Source organism: Leuresthes tenuis, unplaced genomic scaffold (genome assembly GCF_036924035.1).
Source record: "Leuresthes tenuis unplaced genomic scaffold, fLeuTen1.0.hap1 SCAF_2, whole genome shotgun sequence".
NCBI classification, from domain to species: domain Eukaryota; kingdom Metazoa; phylum Chordata; class Actinopteri; order Atheriniformes; family Atherinopsidae; genus Leuresthes; species Leuresthes tenuis.
In genome coordinates, this window is record NW_027325356.1 from 26121137 (window position 1) to 26135020 (window position 13884).

At 40.6% G+C, this 13884-nt stretch overlaps 1 protein-coding gene across 1 annotated transcript in view; it reads left to right on the forward strand.

Moving 5' to 3' along the window:
• Nucleotides 1–1362: 1362 nt before the first annotated feature.
• Nucleotides 1363–13884, forward strand: part of LOC140302065 (protein TANC1-like) — a 29190-nt gene continuing 16668 nt past the window's right edge. Inside the window, exons 1-7 of the mRNA XM_072380810.1 lie at nucleotides 1363–1447; nucleotides 2925–3055; nucleotides 4924–5224; nucleotides 5868–6149; nucleotides 11047–11163; nucleotides 11330–11620; nucleotides 12401–12528. Of these exons, the coding sequence (XP_072236911.1) occupies nucleotides 2975–3055; nucleotides 4924–5224; nucleotides 5868–6149; nucleotides 11047–11163; nucleotides 11330–11620; nucleotides 12401–12528 (1200 nt within the window). The 5' untranslated portion in view covers nucleotides 1363–1447; nucleotides 2925–2974. The remainder of the gene's footprint in view (nucleotides 1448–2924; nucleotides 3056–4923; nucleotides 5225–5867; nucleotides 6150–11046; nucleotides 11164–11329; nucleotides 11621–12400; nucleotides 12529–13884) is intronic.

The window sequence follows — 13884 nt, forward strand, 5'->3', positions numbered from 1 at the left end:
GCTTCTCTCACCCCCTCTCCTCCAATCTTAGTCCCTCGCACCTGCAAAGCGAGAAGTGGAGGCAAGGAAAAGACACAAGGGGTGAGAAGGTAGCGGGCATTTAGCAAAACGGGAACCATCATTTCAAACTGAAATGATTTCAGTATGACGAGACACAGCTGCGCCATCTGACCAGTGTTTTTGTTACAGTCTGTCTCTGAGGAGCTTGAACGGTATTTGTGACAATATACAGTATATATTAACTTTTGATGATATTTGCAGTCATTTGCTGAAAAGATTTTGGGACCAGTCACATCTGTGCATCCCCGCTAAAAGCTCCTCCACAAAACCTCATTTCTTGTTGTTCCTCTCTATGCCGGGCGTTTATTAGAAGCTGAGACATTTTTAAAGATCTTTATCTGAAACTGACCTCAGTTCACAGGCATATGGATGCAGGAGAGAGGAGACCAGAAGGCACAGCATAGAGAAATTAGAAAAGCCTTAATGTTTGATGAATGTCAAGTTTTGAAACTAGCAAATACATGTAGAATGTGCTTTTTAAATGAGAACACGTTCATGTAATCTCTTAGGAAAAAATGCAGAAAATTCTATAACATTTTTTAAATCACAAGATGGAAAGAAAACAGACGTCATGTTTATCGGAAGTGTCTCACCTCAAAGGAAGCACTAGGTGGCAGCGTCCTGCAGCAAGTACAGCCTGCCATTCAGAAAAAAAGCTGCTATTACATTTCATTGCATGCACCACTGCCACTGCGTGAGCAAATGAAGGGAAAATTACAGCAAGTTAACATCCATGGTGTGTGGGTTTAAATTCTTTGGTGTTCAGATAGAATTAAAAAAAAACCAGTGTGTTACCCTGTTGAGCATTTCAGAGTCTAACGACATGTTCGATTCAAACAATGAGTTCCCTTGAGTACATGAATTAGTACATTTCTGTGTTTGCAAATGTCTCAGCTCTGAATGAGTCTCCTGTTTTAAAGAATCGTCTTCCAGCAACCCTGAAATATTGCATAAATTCAGACACACCCACACACATCAGAGTGCACTGCTATCCCTACCACACACACACACACACACACACACACACACACACTCGCATTAACGGCATTAATTTACTATAGATAAACGCCGACAACATTGAATATTGTTTGTGTGCACAGCTTACACTGTGTACATTCTTATGAATACTCCTGGGACACAATTCAAAATTTGCACCACAGATCTCATCTGGGGAGGCTTAATCTCTCTCACTCACTTTCTTTCATATCCCTCCCTTTCTCCACCCCCCAATCCCTCCCTCCCATCGTGCCTGCTCTCCCTCCCTCTCCCTCCTGCCTCTTTGCTGTGGCCAAAGGACGGGTAAGGAAGCTGGAGTATGTGGATGGCTCTTCCAGTGCGAGAGAACCTCTTGTCTTTGCCTCGTGCCGTGGCAAGACAGACCACAGAGGTGAGAACAGGAGTGAATGGGCATGTGTTTAGCATCATATCTGTTTTTCCATGCAGGTATTGATCAATGAAGCTGAATGATTGTGAGAATGGGGCTGAGGCGAGAGAATGAATGAGGTTCTTTACAAGCGAAAGTGTGTGTGTGTGTGTGTGTGTTTTAATTTCATCCAGGAAGCTTTGCATTAAGTTCCTTCTTTAAGATGTATGTAAGGAGGATGATGTCTGTGTGTTTCTCGGAGTAGATCTGTTTTATCTCTTCAGTCTTTTTCCTGACTTCTCTAAATGTTGCTTGCACTGTTAAGCTTAGATTAAGGACATAATGGTGTAAATACATCTCCTCCAGCTGTATTTGTGTTTTTAACTAGAGGGCTACCCTTAGGCAGATTTCATGAGGCATCCTCCATCCTGGTTGCCAGGCACCTCTCAGCTTCCCGTTTCCAATGGCAACTGCCAGGTGGTTTGATGAATAGCACTGGACATTCACAGTGTCCTCATGTTACTCCAGATTGGATCTCAGCGCTCTGCGCACTAAATGCAAAGTTTCCTCTCCTCTCCCTCATTAAAGTACACATCTTCCCCAAGTTTTCAGCAGCTTTTGAAAAGAGTATAGACAAAGACTGTCAGTAGAGGGTAAAAATGATCAGGCTTGCCTCACAAAATTGACCTTGATCCTCTCAAGACAAGGATTGTGTTTGGCATACAGTTGGATTTAATGAAAGAGCAGTTTGATGCAGTATCTTTAAAGGGGAGAGCCAGAGAGACAGAATGATGAATAATCAGTGGAGGGAGTGCAAATGAATGTGATGTTTAAACGAAAAGATATTTGTGAGGAGGAGTGAGCTGTAATCCATGATGTCCCATCATTCTGTTTATATGCCTACTCAATATGCATGTTACTCAGCTGAGAACAGTAGATAGATGAGATGTGAAAATGTAGGACTGTATTGCTCAACAAGGCAAAGCACAGAGATTTGAAAAGTGTTTCAGCTTTACTTTGCTGTGGTGAGCATGGACCTTAGAGGAGCAGGGGTCAAAGCATTAGGGAGCCTTAAACAGTGATAAATGAATGCAGCACATGGCCTGTGTCAGCCAGGCTCTCCTGGAGAAATAGTGAAGGCAGAACCAAGGCGCTCCTCTCTGTTCTAGTGTCGACACGAAGCTCATTGAAATTCACAATCCGTCTCTTAACCAAGAGCACCTGGCAGGCGTATGCACTGGCAAAACTCACAAGCTCACACAACCTCGTGCTGCTGCCTCAACCAGGGACTGGAAAGCCACTGTCTGTGCACTCAGAATCGGTGCAGCTGGGGCTGGGATGACCTGTGGATCCACACATACCTTACACTCGACAGTTGCTGAGTGGGAACCTCACAAGCGAAGCTGTGCTGAAATAGGAGTGTCATTTTGATGGCAGTTCCAGTTAGCCTGCCGTTTTGCAATTTCATTGTTAATTGTTGTGTCCTGGACTTGTTTCTCAGACCTCCACGTGGAGCCCCACCTTGGCTCCTCCCTTTCTACCCAGGAACTGATGACCAGACTATGCTTCTTATTGGGAGAAGCAACGGCCGGCACTGCTAGCTCTCCTATGGAGGACAGGAGGGAAAAGAAGGTAGGGCACATATTGATTTACTGGCCCTCTGCTGTCATGTCTCATGAAAAACAATGGGTTGTTTATGACAAAATGTTCTCTTTGATCGCCAATTGAATAGAACTATTCATTTTTGTTATGTGTTAAGTTCTGAAAAGAAATCTACATACATTTTTAACATTTTGTCACTCTGTTTCTATGCATTAGAAGAGCTCCATTTCCAGTCTCAGTGCCCCATCAGTTTTTACTCCTCTGTTTTACGAGTTATTGTGCGTTATGTCTTTTCATCCCCATGCTTTTGCATTGCTCAGCCTTGGCCCATTTTCTCAGCCTCATTCCACCACCTGAGCTCCAGATTCTGTCAGCTTCACAGAGATAGCAAGGCTCATATGAGGAATGTGGGTTGTCCTGGCTAAGATAGATAAGGCTTTGGTATAAAGGGAATAACAGTGAGCTGTTTAAACTCTGCTGCTTTGCCTCCCAACAGTCTCTGTGTTGCAGAAATGTTGCATCAGTAATGAAGTGGATGCACTTGATCAAAGGAAAGGATAAGGAATATTCAACTTTTTTCCCTCAGAAAACATGTCAGTTTAGGACCAAAATGTCTGAAGATGTGTCTCAAAGATTTCACAGCCTTTAAAGCTATTAATATATTGTAATACATACAAATGATTAAGAAATATATGTGGACACATGAAAATTAATCTCTTGAAGAAAGAAGGATTAATACCATACATTAAAATGTAAGCAACATATATGTGAAAAAGAGGTGTTTCAAACAATGTACAAAATAATTGAGCAGTTAAAGTTCAATTAAGATGTCTTAAGATGTCTTTCACAGCCCAGAAACCAAGAAATGTAATGATCTTATTCCTAAAATGTTGCAATATTTACAAATTTTTCTCTGGAAAAGTGGATTTAATCTCGGATCTTTCTTTGGTTGAATTTTCCACCATAATAGACTTACGTTCAAAATAACACTTTTAACATAGTAACACACACTGTTAATTTTCAGTCAATGTCAGATTGCTCATAGCATGGAATTGGCATATATTGAGGTAATAGGTGTGTAATTAGTGCCATAATTTAGAAAGTCTGATATTTTGTTCATTGCATTTTTGTACCTATAAATATCTATTTGATATCTTTACATCCTGACACATGTAAAAAGTGTTTGCAATTCATTTTGTCTATGTATTCATCCTGGAATGGATAAATGCGTGGACAGCGACTCAAGGAGTAAATTGTATATTTCTACACTAATTGATGTAGTTTGGAGCACAACCAGCCATCATTAGAAAATACTGGGAAAATGACAGCCTGGATGAAAATAACTGGATTTATCCTTTCATTTCCCATCTGCATGCTCCCTCAAACATACTCATTCACACAAAACGGCGTGTATGAAGGCAAACACTGTCATGCAGAGTGAAGTTCTGTTGAAAGGCTGACAGCTGACACTATTAATTTACCACACTTTTGAAATAAAGGAATTCCACTTAAACAGGGACAGTTCAGAAACAAGACGGCCCACTGAAGAGTCATTGCATTTGTCTGCGCTGTATGGTTGTCGCCCACTGAGTCGCCCCTTGAAGAGATTAGCGGCACATCCAGTCTTTTTATTCCGATTGGTGAAGTGAACATGAGCGCAGTTTTTCACAAATTCTTTCACTTTTTACACAAGCCACACATCTTCTGAAAATTCGGACACTAAATTGTAATTTGTATGAACAATCTTTACTGCGGCTTCCTAAGTGCCATCTTGTGATTTTCATGGTTCTTTTACTCAGTCCTCTATATGTTTCTCTGAGAGTTTTCTCTGGGAGTCTTTCCCTCTGTCTTGTGCACAGCGTAATGCTTAACTTTTTGTCACTCTTCCTGTTTTTCAGTGTGACACCTCTGCCCAGGGGGGGAGTCCAAGCTCCACTCTGACCTGCAGCACAGCCTCCCCCTGCTCAGACAGCCCCACATCCACGCTGAGCACCAGTGCTGGAGGCCAATCTCTGCCCCAGCCTTTAGCTCTATCTTCTCCTCCTTGTGGCTCCAGCACCAGCCCCAGTGGCACCCTGTCCAGCCCTGCACGCAGCCCTGGCCCTTGTCCTGCTTCTGCACTCATCTCTGGGAGCAGCCCTGGCCCTCCATCTCAAAGCCCCACCTCAACCTTGGAGAGCAAGGATAGTGGAATTATAAGTGAGAGTTGCAGCTTTTAAAATATATTTTTTCATTATATAAGTTCAGACACATTGTTTTTTTCACACAAGGTGAGTCCAATACAGAATTTTAGCCAGACACCACTGAAAGAGTAAAAAAAGTGAGTTATCGAAACTCACTGGTTTATTTAACATTTACATTAATTATCCCCAAGCATCTTTGTTCAGGTCATATTAATAGGAAATTAGATGCAACATCGCTTAGTTTTAAATCTTTCTCAAATGTGCACCCCATTCCCACAGTCTTTCTTTGTCGTCTGTGCCACTTCAACCTTAAGGCTTCAGCTCCCTCCTGTCAAAACTGGGACACTGCTGTCTTTGTTGCTTGTGGGTCTGATTCTCCCAAAATAGGACACTTTTCTCCTTAAATAGAGTTTGTATTTATAGTTGAATACAAAAGACATATCAAGTACAATAAATCTCAGTGATTGATGAGTTCATATCATATAAAAGAGTTATGCATGTTATATTGTTGACTGAGTATATTGTTCAAATTGAAGCCATTGATAAGTTTTGGGTCAGCAGTTAATTTTAAGAAATTTTGAAACTGCACTCATGTTCTGTGATTTAGCTTTTTTCTTTTTATGGGCGACGTTAAGCATAATTTTTTTTGCACTGCTCAGCAACCATCACTAGTTCTTCTGAGAATGAGGAGCGCAGCACCTCAAGTGAGGTTCCCACAAAGGAGGAGGGCCCAGGGGGCAGCGCTGGTGTCACAGGCCCTGCAAACGAGGGCCACCATCCCAGGACGGCTGGAGACAATCTGACAGCCCAACAAGATGAGGCTTTACCCAGAACTGAGATCATGGAGCCCAGGACTCCACCAGCACCGAAAAGACCCCTCCCACAGCACCACATACACAGCACCTCCTCACTTGTGATGACCCGTCCAAATTCAGTGGCAGGTACTTTTACCAATTTTTTTGTTCACCTGTTACTATGTGATGAAAGAAAGAGTTTGACTTTTAGAGAGCTCTTGGGTATTACTCCTATTTGCCTTCTTGTTGAGAGTTTGATGAAAAGATTGTTACTCTTTCAGTTAATAAGAAGCTTACGCCTGCTAGCTGAGCTTTCTGAAAAGACTGGAAACAAAGGGAACAAATTCCACCTACCTCCACCATATAAAGCTCATTAATTAACAAATATTTCTTGGAGTTTTGCCTTCACAAATAGGTTGCTTGTCAACTAGTAGAGGCTCTAGGAAGTCAAGGCACAGTCCCACACATGACCCACAACCCACACAAAACCCATATCTGCCATTTTTACACCTCCCCATCATCTAAACATTAAACAAATGAGGCTCAATTAGTGAGCCACTGAGAGAGTTACCAAAGCTTGTATTATACCACTGATGAAGTAGGCTAATGAAAGGATGAATGTGACAGCTGTGACCCGCGTGATTAATTAATGGAGTGATTAATATCGACTGAATGGCAAATTGATTGGATTGATTGTTGACTTGACAATTTCTAACTACTCCTACAGATACAGGAAAGCATAATTTGCCGCATCTCTGTGATGCTGAGCTAAACTTCACTGCACAGTGCACTGGTGCTCTACTTACCACTGAAGCTGGATACACACAGTAAGCAGCATCAGTTAAAAGTCCTGGGAGGCTTCCAGTCGTCAGAAAAGTAGCCCCTCCCCTCCCCAGTCACGATCTTTGCTTGGCTCTTTTTCTTTCTTTAGATGTCAGTTCATTTGTGGTGGGAGCAAAAGAAGAGATCCCCTAAGGAGTGGATTCACAGTAATGCCTGCCAGTTTCTTCTGTCAGCTGGTGCTTTCATTTAGGCACTTTTGATGAAATTCAGAAGAAAGATGAAGCAAGCCGCTGTACAGTAGCTGCTAGAATCCTGCTCCACATTCATGAAAGATTTGAACACACAGTTATTGCTAAATGCACATCATGGTACACATTATGAGATGGAACTTTGCTTTATTCCTGAATAGAATATTTTGCTCTTTAAGCAGTAATATTGTCTAGCTACAAGAGAAACTGGCCGCTGATGATATTTTACAGATCAGATAGTTTTTGGATTTTTTAGTATGCTCGAGTTCATTAAACTTATACAAAAGTTGCGTCTTAGAAAATCCATGATGCGTTTTGTAGATTTAAAAGGTAGTCTGTACATTTGTGGATGCAAAAACAGAAAGATTATACAAGAACAGAAGAGAAGAGCAAATAAATTAAAACAGAAGACGTCGATTGCAATTTGTGCACAGATCATAGTCTATGTAAAAGTAACAGTGCAGATGTTCAGGTTTAATTTCATAACCAGTGTATGATTTAAAGTCCAAATGAAATGACAGCTAAGTGTCCGTGCGTCCTCATTAATGTGCTCATGAAAAGCATTTACAGAAAAGATGGCTTATATAGCCAATTTGCTTCAAGGTATACTGAGGTAAATGCTTGTTGCAAAGCTACACAGCACTGTCGTTTAGTAAGACTCTTTATGGAGTCAATACAGGCTGTCTGCCTCATCACTCCTGTGTGAGGACAAAGATCGGGCCAGCATTGACCTGTAAGGGGGCTGTCGAAGGGACGCTGCAGAGTTTGAAGATGTGCAGGAGCTGAATCAACTGCTGTGTTGTATATTTCAGTACCACATTAGTTAAACCAAAAATCTTGGAGTAAATCAAATAAATATAATTTACTGCCTAAGCCAGTTCCAAGGTCAACAGAATATTCCTATTAGAATCTCTAATGATCCCAGTAACCTGTCCCTGTCCCAAAACGAGTCCTCCAATTTTGAAATTTAGTTGATGTTCAATGATGCCCCAGTGACATAAATCTTTAGGTGATGCTAGCCTCTCAGGGGTACTGGGGGCCTGGACTGTGGCTGCACAGTTGACCTTTAAAGTGATGGAGGATCAACCAGGGCTGCAGGGCAATCAGCTGCACAGTCATCTGCACGGAGCATAAAAGTGGGCAGTGAGTGAGGAATAGGTTGGACTGTGAACAGGTGGAAGGATGAGCTGTCCTGGTGTCCCTGTGTCACACTGACTGAAAACATGCTTTTACTCACTCACTGTATCGTTGGTCCACTCAGCCATTTGGCCTGGCTGTCTTTAGCCAGCAATCTTTCTCATCCCACTCCACACCTCCTTCACACTGTTTTGCTGCAGACTGCTCCATCTTCTAACTGTGGATGTTCTTTCAAGCTGCGGATCTACACTCCTGTTTGCATTTTTATGCATGGTCCTTGTCCTAAAAGCTTTCTTCTACCTGTTGGAAGGGTTTCTGGAAGTGATATTTTCACTTTAATAATACACAGTTTGATTGTGTATTATTTTTACATCCTTGATCTGGTTGCATTAATCATAATTTCATTGTTCTCACTATAGTTGATTTGTTTTGACCTCATTGACAGGGTAGTGCTTCACAGAGCAGGCCTTTAACAGGAATGTAAGTTACAATATTCAATTGAATTTTAGTTCCTTAAAAGCTCAGACATAAAAGATAATGCACTGAGACTTCTGTACATGATTATATTAACAGAAAATATATTTTTTGTATGGCACCTATACTTGATTAGTCTATCTACGATGTTTTATTGTGCTGCATGACTCTGGTCTTCTATTCATCTGACTCTGACGAGATTAGAAGCAATATTGATGCCAGAATTTCAGATTTACCAAAGGATTTTTTACTGTATCCTCCAGCAATGATAAAGACCAATACTATTAAATGAGCAGCATGGACTTGTCTGATACTCAACAAAGTCCAAAAAATAATAGTATTCTTCAATGCCACTCTCATGGCATTGAACAAAAATTGATAACAATAATTCTATTAACCACTCTATTAAATATCAAATCTCAACGATAATAAAAGCAAAAATAAATATCCAGAAAACCAATATCACCACAAACCATGGGGTCCCAGTAAACACGAGTCGCAGTAACTGTAATCTGCTTAATTGGTTCTCTGCCATGCCTGATTCATAAACCGCTTGGATTAAATTCAGAGTGAAAAAGAACCATGAACAGATGAAACTAAAGCACTTCTTCCCTTTTTATTTTCTCACCAGCTGCTCCAAAGACAGACAATCAGCCAACCATTAAATTACCAGGTTTTAATGAGCACACTGGAGTTGATCAAAGTTTACTGAACATGTTCTCCATTAACTGGTTTCTGCCTTCCGAAGGACAGATTATATTCAATTTACAGTGTGTAACAATGACAAAGATCTATGAGGAATAAATGACTGTATCATTTTGTTTTTCCAACCGAATTCTCGTGTTTTTATTACCTTTTATATCTTATAGTGCAGTGGGTCTTTCTGCCAGGAGAACCGCCATATTACCACTAAAATAGGCCATAAGAGGCACATGAAAGAAGAGTACTGTGAAAAGAGCGATGAAAAAGAAGAAAGTGGAGAAATCAGTAGTTATAGATACATTTTTTTTGTTCTTTTGTTTAAGGGTATGCTTTTAAGAAATTGAGGATGATACTTAATAAATAATGAAAAGCAGGTAATGGTGAGTTAATCAACTTTGTCAAAGAAGCAAAACTGTGAAGAGGCGACACATTTTGGAATAGGCAAAGACATTGTTGTGTTTTTTCTAAGGTCGATATAGCTGATGAAAAAAGGTCTTTTGAGTGACACCAAAGTTGCTTATTAGCTATTTTAAAGATATCATAACGGACTCATATAGTTGTGATTTGTTGATAAACAATTAGCGGATGTCATTTGAGATGGTTGCTATTTCAAGCTGCTGGATGTCAATAGTTGTTACACACCTTTAATACAATAGCACATTTTACAGCTATACCTCAGGTGGGAAGGTTTAGCTGTATGATGGCATTCTCGCCTGAAAATGCAGTCACTCTCCCGTTGTTTGTTGTAATCTGAGCTGCAGTGTTGTATTGTGGCAGCTGGTCCAGCCACATGTGAATGTTACCTGTGAATTCCCTGCCATGTAGTCCTGAATGGAAGAACTTCCATTATTTTTCCCTCCTAACTTAAATATATCCTTCAGTTCAACAGATTCCCACCATGAGAATGAGAAGACCAGAGTCAGTCTTACTCTGATGTCCCCCGAGACAAAGAGATCTTTTAACTGCTTGGCCTCCAAGTCAGGCCTCCCTTTCACATTTTGGCTCAGTTTCTTTTGGATGGAGATTCTGCAGGGTCTTCCTTTTCCCTTGTTTAGTCTGTTTTGCTGCAAACATTTGGACTAACGAAATAAATGGTTAATAAATAGTTTTGCTGACAATCAAATTTGAGAAAGGGCATAGTAAGTAAGGCATTTGTCCTTACTTTTTACAATAATTGGACTAAATACTCAGCTAAAAGTCCTAAAAACTGTAGAAACAAAGCCTGGCCTTTAAACTCTGTAGAGTGAGTGGGTGGATGGATAGGTGAATGTGGGTGTAGAGAATGCTGTCTTCTTTCTCTTCAGCACAAAAAGTTCTTCGTTGTATTTCTGAAGTTGTAGCTTATTTCATCATTAGTGGAATGTTTTCTATCCTATTATAGACAGCTGATACATTTTTGCATTACAGCCGGCGATGTATTTCCACTGATTGTCACAAATTTGCCGTCCTCAGACAGAATGTAACATTTGGCCATTTCACTCACGTCAGTTTGAGATTACAACATAGTAAATTAGTTATTTTCTTTTCCTCCCTCTTGTCTCCTCAAGGTCACATATCTGCAAAAGCAAAAACTGTTTATGTCTTATGTCTCCATGGATACAATAATTGACTGAGTATCAGTATGTATTGTTATCTTTGCAGATTTCCTGCATCTCTTTCAAAGACTCTGAATTCATTTGCCGCTCATTCTCTCTGTACAGCAACAAGCTCCACTCGACTTGAGGATTTAAGTTATCTGGACAACCAAAGGGCTGCTGGGCACCGGGGCTCCGTCCGCAAGCACAACACAGCTGGACGCACATGTGATGACTCCAAAGGTATTTTGTGGCTTCACCTCAGGGTAAAAATTTGCGTTTAAATTTAGCTTGTCGCAGAAACACAGAAAGACCTGTGTGGAACACGTTTGCACTTCTCCTTTGCTTAAGGATACAGAAAACTATCCACTCTAAGAGAGTTTCAACTCTGTCCTTTCACTGTGTTCAGGGAGATTGGTGCCATTCAAACAAGCTGACATCATGCTAAAACCGCTGCTCTTCGAAGTCCCTGGTGTCACAGCAGAAACACCTTTTGTCGGCCGGGATTGGCTCTTCACACGTCTGGAGGAGGTCCTGAGAAAATCGAGCAGCTGTGAGGGACGCGGTGCTGTCATTGTGGGCAATGCAGGATCCGGCAAAACTGCCATCATCTGGCGGCTGATGACGCTTAGCTGTCATGGCATGCGTACACCACAGGGAGGTCCAAACATCCCTCACAGTCCCAGCTCCTCCCCTAAATGTAAGACTTCTATCTTTAGTCATAAGCTGTAGTGTCTGAGCACAGAACACTGCTGCAAGTTGAGTTCATACAATATGCTCATGTAAAGTCAGATTCTTGACAGATATTGGAAAAAATCTCCCTTCTTAAGAAGGACTTACCAACTGGGTCACGCACTCTTCTTTCAAGTTCTCCCCTGAGGTTTCTCTGCTGATTGCAGTTTTGTAAGAGATTGTAAGATTGCTGTTTTTTTCCTCTCATGAGGGCACCGGAGCTGATCTTTTGTCTGGAAAAAAAAGAGCACAAACCTCTCATGCAGATAGGTTGTGCATGTTGCATGCTGTGACATGCTTGTGAATTTTTGTTTGTGAATAAATTGATACACACCTGCTGCTTTGGAAATAACAATAAAAGTGGCTACAACTACCATTTTTTTGTCTCACCTGCTTTCAGTCTGTTGTACAGTGAGAATAACTGTTTAGATAAAAGAGTGAGCACAGCACAAGTTAGTAGCACAGCAAAACAATGCTGTATTCTTGCATTATTTACTGCTATCTCTATGGTATGTTGTCATTTAATTGAACATTCTGCTGTCTCTCATTCTGCAGGCTTTGAAACAACCACTTTATTTTTGGGTTCGCTTAATGTCATTGTTTCCAGTCTTGCTTTCAGATGCACTAATCATTTGCATCTGTGTAACTGTGTATCTTTATCTACTTATTTTCTGACACGCCTGTATTTACACCAGATATTTCATGGCAGTTTTGCATATTTTTCGTCATTGCTTTGCACTCTGCTCAGGTGGGGACAGGCAGGGAAAAGCAGCCTCTAAACAGCCAGCTGATTCCCAGGCCAACCAGAGCTCAGCTGCAGGAACAAGCGATACTACAGCACAGAGGAAGGAGGCTGGCAGATGCCTAGCTGCGAAGGTAACTGTAAACACACACACACACACACACACACACTCTCAAATATGTATTTCTGTACTTGTGATGAATTACAGATCTGCCTTGTAGATCTGTAGCCTGTAAATCTATCATTAAAAGCTATAGCTCAACACTTTTAGAAATGGAATGCGTTGCTCTCTGGGGGAATAGTTAGAGAAAATTGGTACCACTCTAATAACTGTTGGTTCAATATGAAGCTAGAGCCAAGAGACTGTTATCTCAGCATAAATGGGCTCTGCCAGCATCTTTCTTATTATAATCTTAATCTTGTTTCTTTGAATGTTACACAACTGTAACATCAACTGTGCATTATTTCATTGGGGTTAAATGCTGTACTATTTGCCACTTTGGACTCAAGAAAAATGCCGACCATAGGACTAACTTCTGCTTACATCCAACAAGACTTTCAAGAATGGAAAGTCAAAGCCTTTTTCTTTGGTGTTACGGGACATTCTCACAAGCATTTATAAAGTTCAATGAACCTGAGAAAGAACTTTACAAGTAGTTCTCTACCAGTACTTTGTCTAGTTTTTTACACCCCAGCTATAAAGTCTAACTTCTGATTGAGATTCTTACGTTTATTTTTTCCCAGTCTGAGGTGTTCTGCCATTGAAAATCTAACAGAAATGAAAGTTAAACCATTAAAGCATCACTTCATAACAATAGCCTGTAAAAACTGAAACAATTGCACACTAAATGTAATTATATTCTCTATAATTTCTTGACTGAAAAGGATGCAGCATACATCTGTGGTATTTTGACCTGAACATGTTAAGCCTCAAGATATTGTGCCTCACATTTAAAGAACAGAAAGGAAGCTAGTTTTGATGCTCTGAAACTGTCTGAGGACACCTTGAACCATCAGAGCCGCGTGTTTTAAGTCGCCCATATCTCTTAAACTGAATCTGATTTTAATGCTAAGCCCAAAACCAAATGTTCCACTCCAGGGCTACATAGGGAAAAATCAGATAGATAAATGGTAAAAATAAAATGAAAAGAACACAATCCTCACAAAGATATAGGATAACACACTCATAGAACTACTCAATGCAGTTATCTGTTGCTGTTCAGGCTGCTGACTCACCTGCAGTTATAATGGACAAAAAGAAGAAATCATATTCATATTATAGGAATGCCCTCAGACTTATCATCTTTTGTTTGATAGCTTTCTTTTTTCATGCAAATCTTTCATGAGATCTGTAAAAATTATAGTAAAATAGACCATCACACACTGTGCCTGATGGATCAATGATGTTACAAGCTTTTTACAAAAGACTGACAAGTGGTTGGTAATGAGAGATCAGAAACCATGTGTTTTTTTGGGTTTTTACTTCTTCT